This window comes from Lithobates pipiens, unplaced genomic scaffold (assembly GCF_037356315.1).
Source record: "Lithobates pipiens isolate NorthernLeopardFrog02 unplaced genomic scaffold, aLitPip1_a1.2 Scaffold_19, whole genome shotgun sequence".
NCBI lineage: Eukaryota > Metazoa > Chordata > Amphibia > Anura > Ranidae > Lithobates > Lithobates pipiens.
This window is the reverse complement of record NW_027507764.1, coordinates 300,643,597-300,657,315: the sequence shown is the minus strand read 5'-3', so window position 1 is coordinate 300,657,315 and position 13,719 is coordinate 300,643,597. Positions and strand designations below refer to the sequence as shown.

The 13,719-nt window shown below is 46.2% G+C and overlaps 1 protein-coding gene across 1 annotated transcript in view; it reads right to left on the bottom strand.

Annotated features, from left to right (window-relative positions):
* Nucleotides 1–13,719, bottom strand: part of MARCHF11 (membrane associated ring-CH-type finger 11) — a 183,151-nt gene that overhangs the window by 21,999 nt on the left and 147,433 nt on the right. Inside the window, exon 3 of the mRNA XM_077493945.1 lies at nucleotides 4,166–4,358. Within this exon, the coding sequence (XP_077350071.1) occupies nucleotides 4,166–4,358 (193 nt within the window). The remainder of the gene's footprint in view (nucleotides 1–4,165; nucleotides 4,359–13,719) is intronic.

Sequence of the window (13,719 nt, the reverse complement as noted above, 5' to 3'; positions counted from 1 at the left end):
TATATATATATATATATATATATATATATATATGAGACTGTATATATTTTATGCACTGCAGATCACTGAATCACCTGCCTGCCTGAAGTGTATTTGAAAACATACACCAGGAATGGCCTGCAATCAGATATATGCTTGGCTAGAATGAAATGCAGTGGATATATGTATGTAAGAGACTGTATATATATTTTATGCACTGCACATCACTGAATCACCTGCCTACCTGCCTGCCTGCCTGCCTGAAAGTGTATTTGAAAACGAACACCAGGAATGGCCTGCAGTCAGATATAGGCTTGACTAGACTAGAATGCAGTAGAAATATATATGTAAGAGACTGTATATATATGTAATGCACTGCAGATCATTGAATCACCTGCCTGCCTGCCTAAAAGTATATTTGAAAACATACACCAGGAATGGATATATATATATATATATATATATATATATATATATATATATATATATACACACTTCAGCTAACTGAATCGCTTGCCTGCTCAATCTAAATAAAATTACATTCTCTCGGTCAATGCCAGCAGCTCTTGCAGCTCCTCCCCACATCAGATAACCCCCTAGGAGAAGCTCTCTCCTGAGGGGGTTGCCTTGCGGGCGCGCTCTGGAGTCCAGCATTTGGCGTCCATAGCTGCCAAATGTATGACTTGGCCCTGCCCTCTGTGTCATTTGATTTGATTGACATCAGTGGGAGCCAGTGGCTGCATTGCTATCAATCTATCCAATCAAGAGCCGAGAACCCCGGGCAGAGAGACAGTGCATCCCCGTCAGGTCCCTGGCTCAGGTAAGTAAAACGGGGGGGCTGGGGGGCCGGTCACTGCCAGGTGTTTTTTCACCTTAATGCATAGGATGCATTAAGGTGAAAAAACACATAGGTTTACAACTCCATTTAATAATTTTCCTCCTCTCTCTCCCTGAACCCCCTCTTTGCTCGCCTCCCCCCAAGGTATAACAACTAAAGTCACACACCCAGCTCCATCCCTTAACTAATTGGAATTCCAGAGAGACCATGTTTCCTTATATTTCTATTGTTTCTGCCTTTCTGTCTAGACCATGATATGACTTATAACTATTTGACTTTCTTATGGGCCAAGGGAACTGGTAGTTGGCAGAGCTTAGCAATTAAGTCAGGGAAAGTTAGGCCCCAGTGACAAAGTGACACCTGATTACACAGGGTCTGTCCAATAAAGGTAAGAACAAGCAGAATATCAGGCAGCGTGTGTACCTTTTTAAAACGGTATACGTCCACTTTAAAGAAAATCTGCTTGTTCACAGAGCCTAGATATGTTTTATTTTTTATGTTTATACATATTGATTTTCTGCACTGATGTACTATAGCCTAGGATGGGAAAGCTCCCACTTTCTCCGCTGGTGCTGGAAGGAAGTTCACCTCTCCCCCCTCCCTCCCTGCAATCTTTTGGGTCACGTCACAGATTGTAGAAGATTGCTTCGCCATTCACAATGCGCCCGATTGTGAAGCCACATCTCCCACAGTTACAATGCTGGCACCACGGAGAGGAGGGAGAGAGAAGTGAGGCATTGGGCGGCTGCTTCGCTGGACCGTGGTACAAGTGAGTGGCTGTTTATTAAAAGTCAGCAGCTACACTTTTTGGAGCTACTGACTTTTAAATGGGTGGAAACCTGCTCTAAAGTGATTGTAAAGTCTGTTGTTTTTTTTCTAAAAAAATAACAACAATTTTATACTTACCTACTCTATGCAGTGGATTTGCACAGAGCAGCCCAGATCCTCCTCCTCTCGGCTCCCTCTTCTGTGATCCTGGCCCATCCCTCCTGTTGAGTGCCCCCACAGCAAGCAGATTTCTACGGAGGCACCCGAGCCAAGCTGCACTTCCGTGTGTCAATTTAGACACAGGGCTATGGTTCGTCCCTGCCCCCTTTCACTCCCGGTTGGCTAACTGGCTGCAGCCACTGATCAACAAAAGTTTTCCAGCGTGTTCATTCAACAGAAGTCGATCTAACGATCCGTTAAATAGGAGGAGCCACACACTGATCAAAATTCAGCTGGTTGCTTTCCGAGGGATTATCTATAGGATTCTTAAACAGTGGTGCATCCTCTACTGGAATCCTCAGTGCTCTATTAAGTCAGAACATCCAGATCATCAGCGGGGACAGCCCACTTTTTTTAAAATAGGATTCCTCAAATGGGTACGACTGCAAAACCTTAAAAAAAAAAGCGTATCCAGATCCTCCAATTCTCTATCCAGGAAGCTTGGTAATAAATACAGCATGGGGGGGGCGCACATCCATCAGAGCAAAGCTTCAAAGACTGTAGGGACACTGTGACAGAGCAACAAGTCACTTTGTCATGTATCCCTAGTGAGATAAATCACAGGCTGTCCCGATCCAGCATAGGGCTGTCGCAGCTGAACCCACATGTAGCAAGGACATTCATTGGCTGAACTGTGGGCACTACAAGGCTTTACACTGTTCACCTTGTCAGCCAGCATAGCAGTTGGTCTTGCAATCAGAATAAAAAAAAAAAGAAGATTTCACTGCAACAACAAAGGCAACTAAGATTCCCAGCCAGAAGCTTAGTTTGTCTTTGTGCTTAGTATCCTACTCCTCAAAGTGTTTGTTAGTTCGACATTTGATATTCCTCATATGTGCCTACCTGTGTATTTGTATGAGAAAGTATCCTGTTCTCTTTGTATTGCTTCCTTTGTGTGAACTCCTTGGTGTTCCTGACAGTCCCTCTGATTTTCTATTTTAAAAAACTGACCACACTAGGCAGGAGAACACACCCCGGTCAGTTCTCTAGCCTGCTCTCCTTCTGGGTAGCTACTGTTTTCAAAAGTTCTTTTAAATGCAATGGTCTTAACTGGTAATCTAAATGATGTTGTCCTAAAATGACTTGCTGGCAATCCTGTATATATTTTTAATTAATATAACATGTTTACATAGATGCATTTGTGATACTCTGAAAATGTCATTCATTGCTGTTTCTCACAATATGAGGGACCCCTCTTTTGCCATTATGTTGTTATTTCCTTTGGCTGTGGCTGCTTATTGACTCATTCTGTATTAACTGTAAAATTATATTTAAATGGCCTGCAGTGACTCATGCCCTTCCCATGATTTCTGACCAGCGTTGTAATTACTAATGATAATCTAAGAGATTTAATGATGTACGCTTCGCTGTGAAAATGTCAATAAATGTCACACATTGTCTTTCAAGGCTTTGTTCTAATTAATATGTTTCTATAATGAAGTAAATGTGATTTGTAATTTATGTGTTTTGTACATTTGTAATCTATAGCAATAGCAATGTTTTATAATTGATTAAATAACGTACTTAATGGAATTTTTAAGAGATATTAGATTAAGTGAATTACAAATAGGAAAAGATTGTGCCATTGAGAGAACACAAATCTGGAGTTTTCCTGAATATCTACTGCTGTGTGAATGTTTACTGATGAATATTTTTATTGCCAGGAGAGAGGGAACTTTACCACCTTATTTAAAATATTAAGGCACCCCTCTGCACTGCTATTTCTAAATTAAAATTTGACTCACATGTGTAGAAGATTTTAAAAACCGAAAAAAGGGTGTGGCGCTGTGGTCCCTTTACCACAATATCACACAATTTTCCCACAACACTGAAATCTATCACATAAAAGTGCTCATATACACTACAGGCTCTCACACGATCGACAATGTCTCTTATAGTGCACACTCCCTGCAAGTCCCTCCTGTGCAAGTCCCTACATCGCCTCAGCTTTCATCTAAAATGTATGACCCACTTATGAAACGTAATGTCATTAGCTCACTCCTTGGTTCCTCCAGGATATGAAGAAAATGACAACAAAAAGAGGAAACTATAATTGCACTACTTCTTTTGAGCCCCACAGTATAGTAGCCAGTATTCAGCTAATAATAAGTACCACACTTCCGTGTTCCGTCCAACGCGATGATGTCACTGAAAAGCTCTTCCCGACACGTTTCATCACGATTGCCCTGAGGAAGTCCTGTGATAAAATGGGTCGGCAGAGCTTTTGCAGGATAGAAAAACAATCTCATCAGTTAGATTAAGAATGGCTGGAATATGTTTTATCATTCCATCATACCCTCAACAAATTTTGGGAGATTTATTTTAAATGCACCATTCTGTAAAATACTTGATAAAACTTACCTATACACACTAGATCCATAAAACCATACATTCCATAGCAGATCTGGAAAAGGATGTCTCTTCTTTGCCATACGGCATAAGGGCTAAATGCGGACCACAATAACCATGTCACACTAGATACTAAGAATAAAGAGCCAAGTATGACAGCAATCATCTGAACCTTTTCCACCAATGTAACTGTAATGCGCTGCCACTGAAACACAAAAACAGAAATCATTTTACCAAACAGCGGCAGTTCATATTTGCAATTTCAAACAGGTATTTATCTATTATGACTCAGAGCTAAAGACTAAAAAAGAACTGGCTTATTACTCATCAAAAACCAAGCAGCATACAGAATTTATTTAAAAGTTAAAGGGATTGTAAAGTTATTATTTTTTTTAAATAACAAACATGTTATACTTACCTCTACTGTGCAGCTCGTTTTGCACAGAGTGGCCCCCAACCTGCTCTTCTGGGGTCCCTCGGCAGCTGTCTCTGCTTCCTCCCGCAAGTACTTCTCGCGTTCATGCGAGCTCCCTCGTATGGTAAGAAGCACTTGCAGGCGCGCTCCCGTGATACAGCCGGTGGCTATAGCCGCTCGCTGTATCACACGGCCCCACCCCCAGCACGCCGCGTCATTGATGTGATTGACAGCAACGCGAGCCAATGACTGCGCTGCTTTCAATCCAGCAATTCAGCTGAGTGGTGAAGAGGACGTCGGGGGCGAGTTCAGTAAAATGGGGGGACTGGGGGGGTGAAGGTGAAAAAACACTTACCTTTACAAACCCTTTAAAGCAGGGGTTGACAAATTTGCTTTGAATTTAGGAGCCAGTTAAAAAAGTTAGGAGCCAGTTTATTTTTTTATTTTTTTTAGAGTGGTATGGATTGTCAGCTCCCGCGGTAAGGCCACTCATTTTCACCCCCTATCCCTAACTCACAATGGAGCACCCAGTCAATAACTCCAATGAAACGCTGTTACATCAGGGTTATGGGCTGACCAGAAAAGAGTAAGGCTGGCAACAGGTGGCACTGGCAGGTGGCATGTGGAACTGCCAGATGGCACTGGCAGATGACACTGATTGGCATTGTCAGGTGACACTGGTTTAGAACTGGCAGGTGGCACTACTGGCACTGGTACGTAGCACTGATAGGCAGGTGGCACTGGTTTGGAAGTGGCAAGTGGCCCTGGTTGGTGGTGGCACTAGTTGTCACTGGCAGGTGGCACTGATTGGCGGTGGCACTAGTTGGTGTTGGCAGGTGGCACTGGTTGGCGGTGGCACTAGTTGGCACAGGCGGTGGGACTGGCAGGTGGCACTGATTGGTGGTGGCACTGGCAGGTGGCACTGGTAGGTGGTGGCAGGTGGCACCGATTGGCAATGGCACTGGCAGGTGGCACTGATTGGGGGTGGCGGGTGGCACTGGCTGGCACTGGCAGGTGGCACTGGTTGCCACTGGCAGGCACGTGGAACTGCCAGATGGCATTGGCAGGTGACACTGTTTGGCATTGGCAGGTGACACTGGTTTGGAACTGGCAGGTGGCACTATTGGCACTGGCAGGTGGCACATGGCACTGATTGGCAGGTGGCACTGGTTTGGAAGTGGCAGGTGGTCCTGGTTGGTGATGGCAGGTGGCCCTGGTTGGCGGTGCCACTAGTTGTCACTGGCAGATGGCAATGATTGGTGGTGGCACTGGTTGGTGTTGGCAGGTGGCACTGGCTGGCGGTGGCACTAGTTGGCACTGATTGGCGGTGGTACTGGCAGGTGGCACTGGTAGGTGGTGGCAGGTGGCCCTGGTTGGTGATGGCAGGTGGCCCTGGTTGGCGGTGCCACTAGTTGTCACTGGCAGATGGCACTGATTGGTGGTGGCACTGGTTGGTGTTGGCAGGTGGCACTGGTTGGCGGTGGCACTAGTTGGCACTGATTGGCGGTGGTACTGGCAGGTGGCACTGGTAGGTGGTGGCAGGTGGCACTGGCAGGTGGCATGTGGAACTGCCAGATGGCACTGGCAGATGACACTGATTGGCATTGTCAGGTGACACTGGTTTAGAACTGGCAGGTGGCACTACTGGCACTGGTACGTAGCACTGATAGGCAGGTGGCACTGGTTTGGAAGTGGCAAGTGGCCCTGGTTGGTGGTGGCACTAGTTGTCACTGGCAGGTGGCACTGATTGGCGGTGGCACTAGTTGGTGTTGGCAGGTGGCACTGGTTGGCGGTGGCACTAGTTGGCACAGGCGGTGGGACTGGCAGGTGGCACTGATTGGTGGTGGCACTGGCAGGTGGCACTGGTAGGTGGTGGCAGGTGGCACCGATTGGCAATGGCACTGGCAGGTGGCACTGATTGGGGTGGCGGGTGGCACTGGCTGGCACTGGCAGGTGGCACTGGTTGCCACTGGCAGGCACGTGGAACTGCCAGATGGCATTGGCAGGTGACACTGTTTGGCATTGGCAGGTGACACTGGTTTGGAACTGGCAGGTGGCACTATTGGCACTGGCAGGTGGCACATGGCACTGATTGGCAGGTGGCACTGGTTTGGAAGTGGCAGGTGGTCCTGGTTGGTGATGGCAGGTGGCCCTGGTTGGCGGTGCCACTAGTTGTCACTGGCAGATGGCAATGATTGGTGGTGGCACTGGTTGGTGTTGGCAGGTGGCACTGGCTGGCGGTGGCACTAGTTGGCACTGATTGGCGGTGGTACTGGCAGGTGGCACTGGTAGGTGGTGGCAGGTGGCCCTGGTTGGTGATGGCAGGTGGCCCTGGTTGGCGGTGCCACTAGTTGTCACTGGCAGATGGCACTGATTGGTGGTGGCACTGGTTGGTGTTGGCAGGTGGCACTGGTTGGCGGTGGCACTAGTTGGCACTGATTGGCGGTGGTACTGGCAGGTGGCACTGGTAGGTGGTGGCAGGTGGCACTGGTAGGTGGTGGCAGGTGGCACTGATTAGCGGTGACAGGTGGCACTGATTAGCGGTGGCAGGTGGCACTGGTTGGCGATGGCAGGTGGCACTGGTTGGCGGTGGCAGGTGGCACTGGCAGGTGGCACTGACTGACGGTTGCACTGGCAGGTGGCACTGGTTGGCAGTGGCAGGTGGCACTGATTGGCAGTGGCAGGTGGCACTGGTAGGTGGTACTGATTGGCGGTGGCACTGGTTGGTGGTTGCAGGTGGTATTGATTGGTGGTGGCAGGTGGCACTGACACTGGCAGGTGGCACTGATTGGCGGTGGCAGATGACACTGATTGGCGGTGGCACTGATTGGTGGTGGCAATGGTTGGCACTGGCAGATGGCACTGGTTGGCGCTGGCAGGTTTCACACGGAGCACTCTGTTACTGAAATGTAACAGAGGAGGAGCTGTCAGAATTGAGCTTAATGTCGGAATGGGCGGGACCCGGCCGGGGTGTGAAACTGACAAGTAACAGAGGCTGATCTGTCAGATTTGAGCTTGATGTCGGGGTGGACGGGACCCGGCCGGTGGGCGGGACTCAGCAGCTATCAAACACCAGCCAACTATTGGGCTGCTTAAGAAAAGGGGCGGGGCCACATAAACGTAGCGGCCCGCCCAGATCCCATTGGCTGGTGTTTGATAGCTGGTGGGTCCGGCCCACCCCGGCCGGTTCTGCCTACTCCGGCTGGGTCCCGCCCACCCCGACATCAAGCTGAAATTGACAGATCCTCCTCTCTCCGTTGCTTGTCAGTTTAACCTACTTAGCGTGGCGCCACTGAGTGTGGAGGAGGGAGGAGGACGGAAGTCAGTGTTAATGCTGCTGCATGTCTGGGGCATCAATAGTGAGTGGGCTGGTGGCAGCTTAGGCGCCAGGTTGCGATTTCTGGTCACATTGGCGACCTGGTGCCTGGGCTTTGTCGAGCCCTGCTTTAAAGGAATTCCCACTCCTCAGGTCTGTTCTTGGGTGCACTATTAATCTCCAAATTCCTGCCAATCGCACAAAAGAATTCTTGGCATTAACTAGCTATTGAATTAAAAACCTCACCTACCTGGCATTATCATTACAAAGTAGCCTCACTCTCCTTTTCGCATTTTCTGTTTTAATTATACATTAATGATAATGCAAAGCAGAAATAAGAACTTTCCTTTTTAAGCACATGGTGTTATATTTTATAGTGGGGGAATTGGCTCAAGAAAGAGAGAGGAGATCTTTTTTTCAAAAGTCTCTTCGGGGAATATTTATAGCAGACTATACCAAAAATTCACCCAAAATTCTTTAGGCTACACTCATCCTATTTAGAAACCAAAATTTGATCAACATTCGCCCAGAAAATATTACATACGCAGGCATTTGGGCAGCGCAGTGGTGTAGTGGTTAGCACTTTTACATAGCAGCAAAAAGGGTCACTGGTTCAAATCCTGACCACAACACCATCTGCCTGGAGTTTGCATGTTCTCCCTGTGCCTGTGTGGGATTCCTCTGGGTACTCTGGTTTCCTCTCACACTCCAAAGACATGCTGGTAAATTGTTGATTGGATCCTGTCTAAATTGGCTCTAGTATATGTGTGTTAGGGAACCTAGGTTGCAAGCCTTTAGGGATTGATGTGACTGTACAATGTATATGTAAAGCGCTGCGTAACTTTACAGCACGATATAAGTACCTGAAATAAATAAAATAAATTCAGCAACATTTTTTCTACAATAGTAACAGGTCTTTACTGTAACTTTCATCCTAATTAAAGAAGGTGTTACCCTCCCTGCACATTCATCTTACATCTCCTCATCCTGTTTTAATAAAATGCACCTTCTTCAGCTGTCATGTCATTGTATTTCAATTTCAATTGCTCTCCTGCATCCTACAATCTCTTTCTGTGGAGATTCAGAGATCCCGGATCCTGGCTCTAAATGGTCATCTGAGTGTTAGTGGGCATATCAGAATTACGCAAAGGATGAGTGTGGCACACGTTAGGGTTCATCAGGTTAAAGTTTTTATTTTTGAAAAAAAAAATCAGAAGATAAAACCAACATGTTTCGGGGCCTCCGAACCCCCCCCCCCCCCCCCCCCCCCTTCATTAGGACTAAAACACTTGCTGAAACAAAAGCTTATACTGGACCCAATGCAATACAATTACAATTTATTATGAATGTAGTGCAGTCACTGGCTGACAGCCTGGGAACTCCCTAAACTAAGGGGAAAGCAGTCCTTATATGTATTACAGCAAAGTTAGACATTCCTGGATGCCAGGTTTACCCTTGTGATTTTCCAGTTTGCTCTATCTGGTTTGCTATTAACAAATCAGCAAAAAAAAAAATTAGCAAGTCGACTTTACTGTTCAGATCAGGTTAGAGTGCCATCATATATTTCTCCATGGCTTATGGGAATTGTGAGCTTAATTTTCCTAAGCGAGGGCCTGGGAGAAGTGCTGTAGAATTGAATTGAATTGAGATAGACTTGGAAGATTGGGACAGATTTGGCAATAGAGAGCTGAAGCCTCTAATGGGCCTATTAATAGAACCAGTCATTTTCCATTTTTGTTCCTTGAATTTTGCACTTATTGAGCTATGCATAGAGCTTATTTTGCCATTATTTTTCAAGCAGCAATCAATTTTATTATTCAGATAAAATAGAACAATTTTCTCTGCTCTTTTACTAGTAAAAAAAATCGGTATTGATAAAAACTAGGTAACACGGGCCATTAGAGAAAGAATCATTCTTTTGACAGCACTGCAGGAGACTGACATCATGTTTTTCACAATTTTTGACCCTAGATTTTACAAAAAAGTCAATTAGAACTGCACATTTCACAGGCCTTTTCTCCTGATAACATCTCAATTTCAGATTTGCAGGTGTATATATCAAGAGAAATTGCTGGCCAAATGATGAAACATTTTGTCGCACGAAAAGGGAGTCCTTTTGGTGACAATTTGGTATAAATAGGTCCCAAAGAATGTTTTATTGTCAAAAAGATGTGTACAAATCCTTCCTGGTTGTTCCATACCTCCAAAGGTCTGGCTTTCAACCTAAAGAGTAACTCCACTTTTGTTGATAAAAAAAAAAAAAACATTCCCCTCTAGGCGATCAATGTACAATACAAGGATTCTAATAAACTTTGTTGCAGATTCCCATCTTTTGTGATTCTGAAGAAATCCCTATGTGCCCATGTGCTGAGCGAGTCTAATGGGAGTGGTTCCTCGTACCCCTTGGTCATTTTGAGAAAGAGGGAGTGGCTTCATAATTATGAACCAGCTGCTGCACCTGCAAAGCTCTAATAAGGAAAATTGTATGCAGGCTTCTGGGAAAATCAGTAAGCCAATCACACAAGCAGGAAATTACATATCAGGGGGGCCTTCTGTACACATTCTGTGTACAGAACACCTCCAGGTAGCCATATTGCATTTTACAGAAAAAAACAGTGCTGCAGATTGAAAAGGAAAGGTCATGTTTAATAGCATCCAATTAGAATATAACTTATGTTGCAATTGCATACAGTGTATTATTATTATTTTTTTTTTGCAATTTTTTCCCACAAAAGAGGAGTTACCCTTTAAGACATATATGTAAGACATCTGGGACCATCTCCTCCATGTTTGGTTGAACCATCTGGCATTCCCTTCTTTTGGGCTTAAGTTATTCTCAGTGTCTCAGTATTCAGGCCCATTTGACCAAAAAAATATTTGACTTTCTTTAGGTCTTGGATCCAGTTTTTTTTTATACATTCAAAATCCATTTGCAAATGTATTTTTGCATTTTGCTTCTTTGATTTTTTCTCTTTGATTTTCTTGAACAGCCTTCTTTTTGTTACATAATAAACAAAACAAACAAAATCAAGCCCTACAGCAGCATGATAAAGGAAATAGCAAAGCGAACAAATATCTACACAGTTCTTTTCTCATATGTCAATTTCAGTAAGTTTTGCAGAATTTTGATTGCTTCTATTGTCTATGATACAGAAGTCCTATCCAAAAAATAAATAAAAATAAAATGAACCTTGTTTGCTTGAGTGTAGCTTTCCGATCAAGCAGAAATGGCCAGAATAGGATGGCATACATAATAAATTTCAGTGCATTGCATCTACAATTACCTAATCTGTCATATTACCAGTTTATATGTGCACTTTCCATTTATTAATCACAGGTGCAGCATGTGACACTACACCTCATAGACCAATCTTTAAAGCTCTTTCACACCGAGGGCGTTTTGCAGGCGCTATAGCGTTAGAAATAGCGCCTGCAATCCGCCCTCAAACTGCTGCACCATTCATTCCAGTGTGAAAGCCTCGAGGGCTTTCACACCAGAGCGGTGCGCTGGCAGGATGTCAGGAAAAGTCCTGCCAGCAGTTTCTTTGGAGCGGTGAAGGAGCGATGTGTTTACCGCTCCTCCACCGCTGCTCCCCATTGAAATGAATGGGGCAGCGCGGCTATACCGACGGCAAAACGCCGCTATTGCGGGAGGTTTTAACCCTTTCTCGTCCGCTAGCGGGGGGTAAAAGCGCCCGCTAGCGGCAGATATGCGCCGCATGTAAAGTCTTTTTATTCAGCTCTAAACAGCAAAGATGGATGAAATCTCCTGCTAGGACTATTGTATCCTGACGCTATACAAACAGTGCCTGATTGGATCCAGGCGCTGTCTGGTTGACAATTTTCTGTCAAGAATTTGACCATGTGCTTTCTCAAAATGACCAAGGGGTAGGATGGTCTACCTTCATTATCAGCACCTGAGCAAACTCAGTGCTGTAATAATGATCTGCACCCCTTTAGCTATGCAGAGTCATAAAGAGTAATGGCCCGTACACACAATCTGAAAATCACCCGACAAAAAAAAAATGCTTTTGAAGCAATCGTACGATAATCAGATAATCGAAAGCATGAAAATTGTTCTCGTATGATACCAGATTGTATGATATTCATTTTTTCAGTACAGTTGTCATCTGAAAATACAATGCAAATACACTATAACGCATTACATCACTTCCAATTTTTTATTCTGTCGTACGAGAATTTTCGTAACTTTAGTAGTGATGGACGAACTTCCGACGGGACGTTTCGCGAACGCGAAACGCGAACGGACACAAACGTTCGCGAAAACGACCGTTCGCCGCGGGCTCCATTGACTTCAATGGGAGGCGAATTTCGCAAACCTTTAGGTCGAATTTGCGGCCACGGGGTAATTATTAGGGGGTAGCACGTAGTCCCACCACCTGGACAATAGCATAATACATGTATGAGGTGAATTTGGGATCGATAACTACAAGCATTTTTTTTTTATTTGGGAAATTGTTCTGACAATTCAGGACTATGGAGCTAATGAAGGCAATGGAGGAGAGGGAAGGTCAGGGACCAGGGTAGGCAAACAAGAGGGTGCAGGAGATACAGAGCACTGACAGCAGCACCGTAATACAGAGCACTGACATCAGCACCGTGACATACAGCGCTGACAGCAGCTCCGTGACATACAGCGCTGACAGCAGCTCCGTGACATACAGCGCTGACAGCAGCTCCGTGACATACAGCGCTGACAGCAGCTCCGTGACATACAGCGCTGACAGCAGCTCCGTGACATACAGCGCTGACAGCAGCACCGTGACATACAGCGCTGACAGCAGCTCCGTGACATACAGCGCTGACAGCAGCTCCGTGACATACAGCGCTGACAGCAGCTCCGTGACATACAGCACTGACAGCAGCTCCGTGACATACAGCGCTGACAGCAGCTCCGTGACATACAGCGCTGACAGCAGCACCGTGACATACAGCGCTGACAGCAGCTCCGTGACATACAGCGCTGACAGCAGCTCCGTGACATACAGCGCTGACAGCAGCTCCGTGACATACAGCGCTGACAGCAGCTCCGTGACATACAGCGCTGACAGCAGCTCCGTGACATACAGCGCTGACAGCAGCTCCGTGACATACAGCGCTGACAGCAGCTCCGTGACATACAGCGCTGACAGCAGCTCCGTGACATACAGCGCTGACAGCAGCTCCGTGACATACAGCGCTGACAGCAGCTCCGTGACATACAGCGCTGACAGCAGCACCGTAAGCAGCCCCAGGAGGAAGTCAGCACAGCACAGGGATGGTGTGATCCCCTCATAATAAGAACCCCCAGGAGGAAGTCAGCACAGCACAGGGATGGTGGGAGCCCCTCATAATAAGAACACCCAGGAGGAAGTCAGCACAGCACAGGGATGGTGGGAACCCCTCATAATAAGCAGCCCCAGTAGAAATATGACACCGCTCAACCTCTTCAAAGAGGAGGGTAGGGGCATATAGTACGGTGTGCTTTTTTGGGTCAGGGAAGTGAGCCAAATGAATTAAGAAGGTCTGTGTGCTTGATTCCAAAAATTGTTTATAGACATATACATGGTCTACTGATCACATGTGTTGAATTCCTCCGAGATCCATGCCTCATTCATTTTTAGAAATGTGAGGTAGTTAACACTGTGGTGAGCTAGGCGAGTACGCTTATCGGTCACAATCCCCCCTGCTGCGCTGAACGTCCTTTCGGACAGGACACTGGATGAGGGGCAAGCCAACAGTTCGATTGCAAATTGGGCAAGCTCTGGCCAGAGGTCAAGCCTGCCCACCCAGTAGTCTAGGGGTTCATCACTCCTCAGAGCGTCCACATCGGCC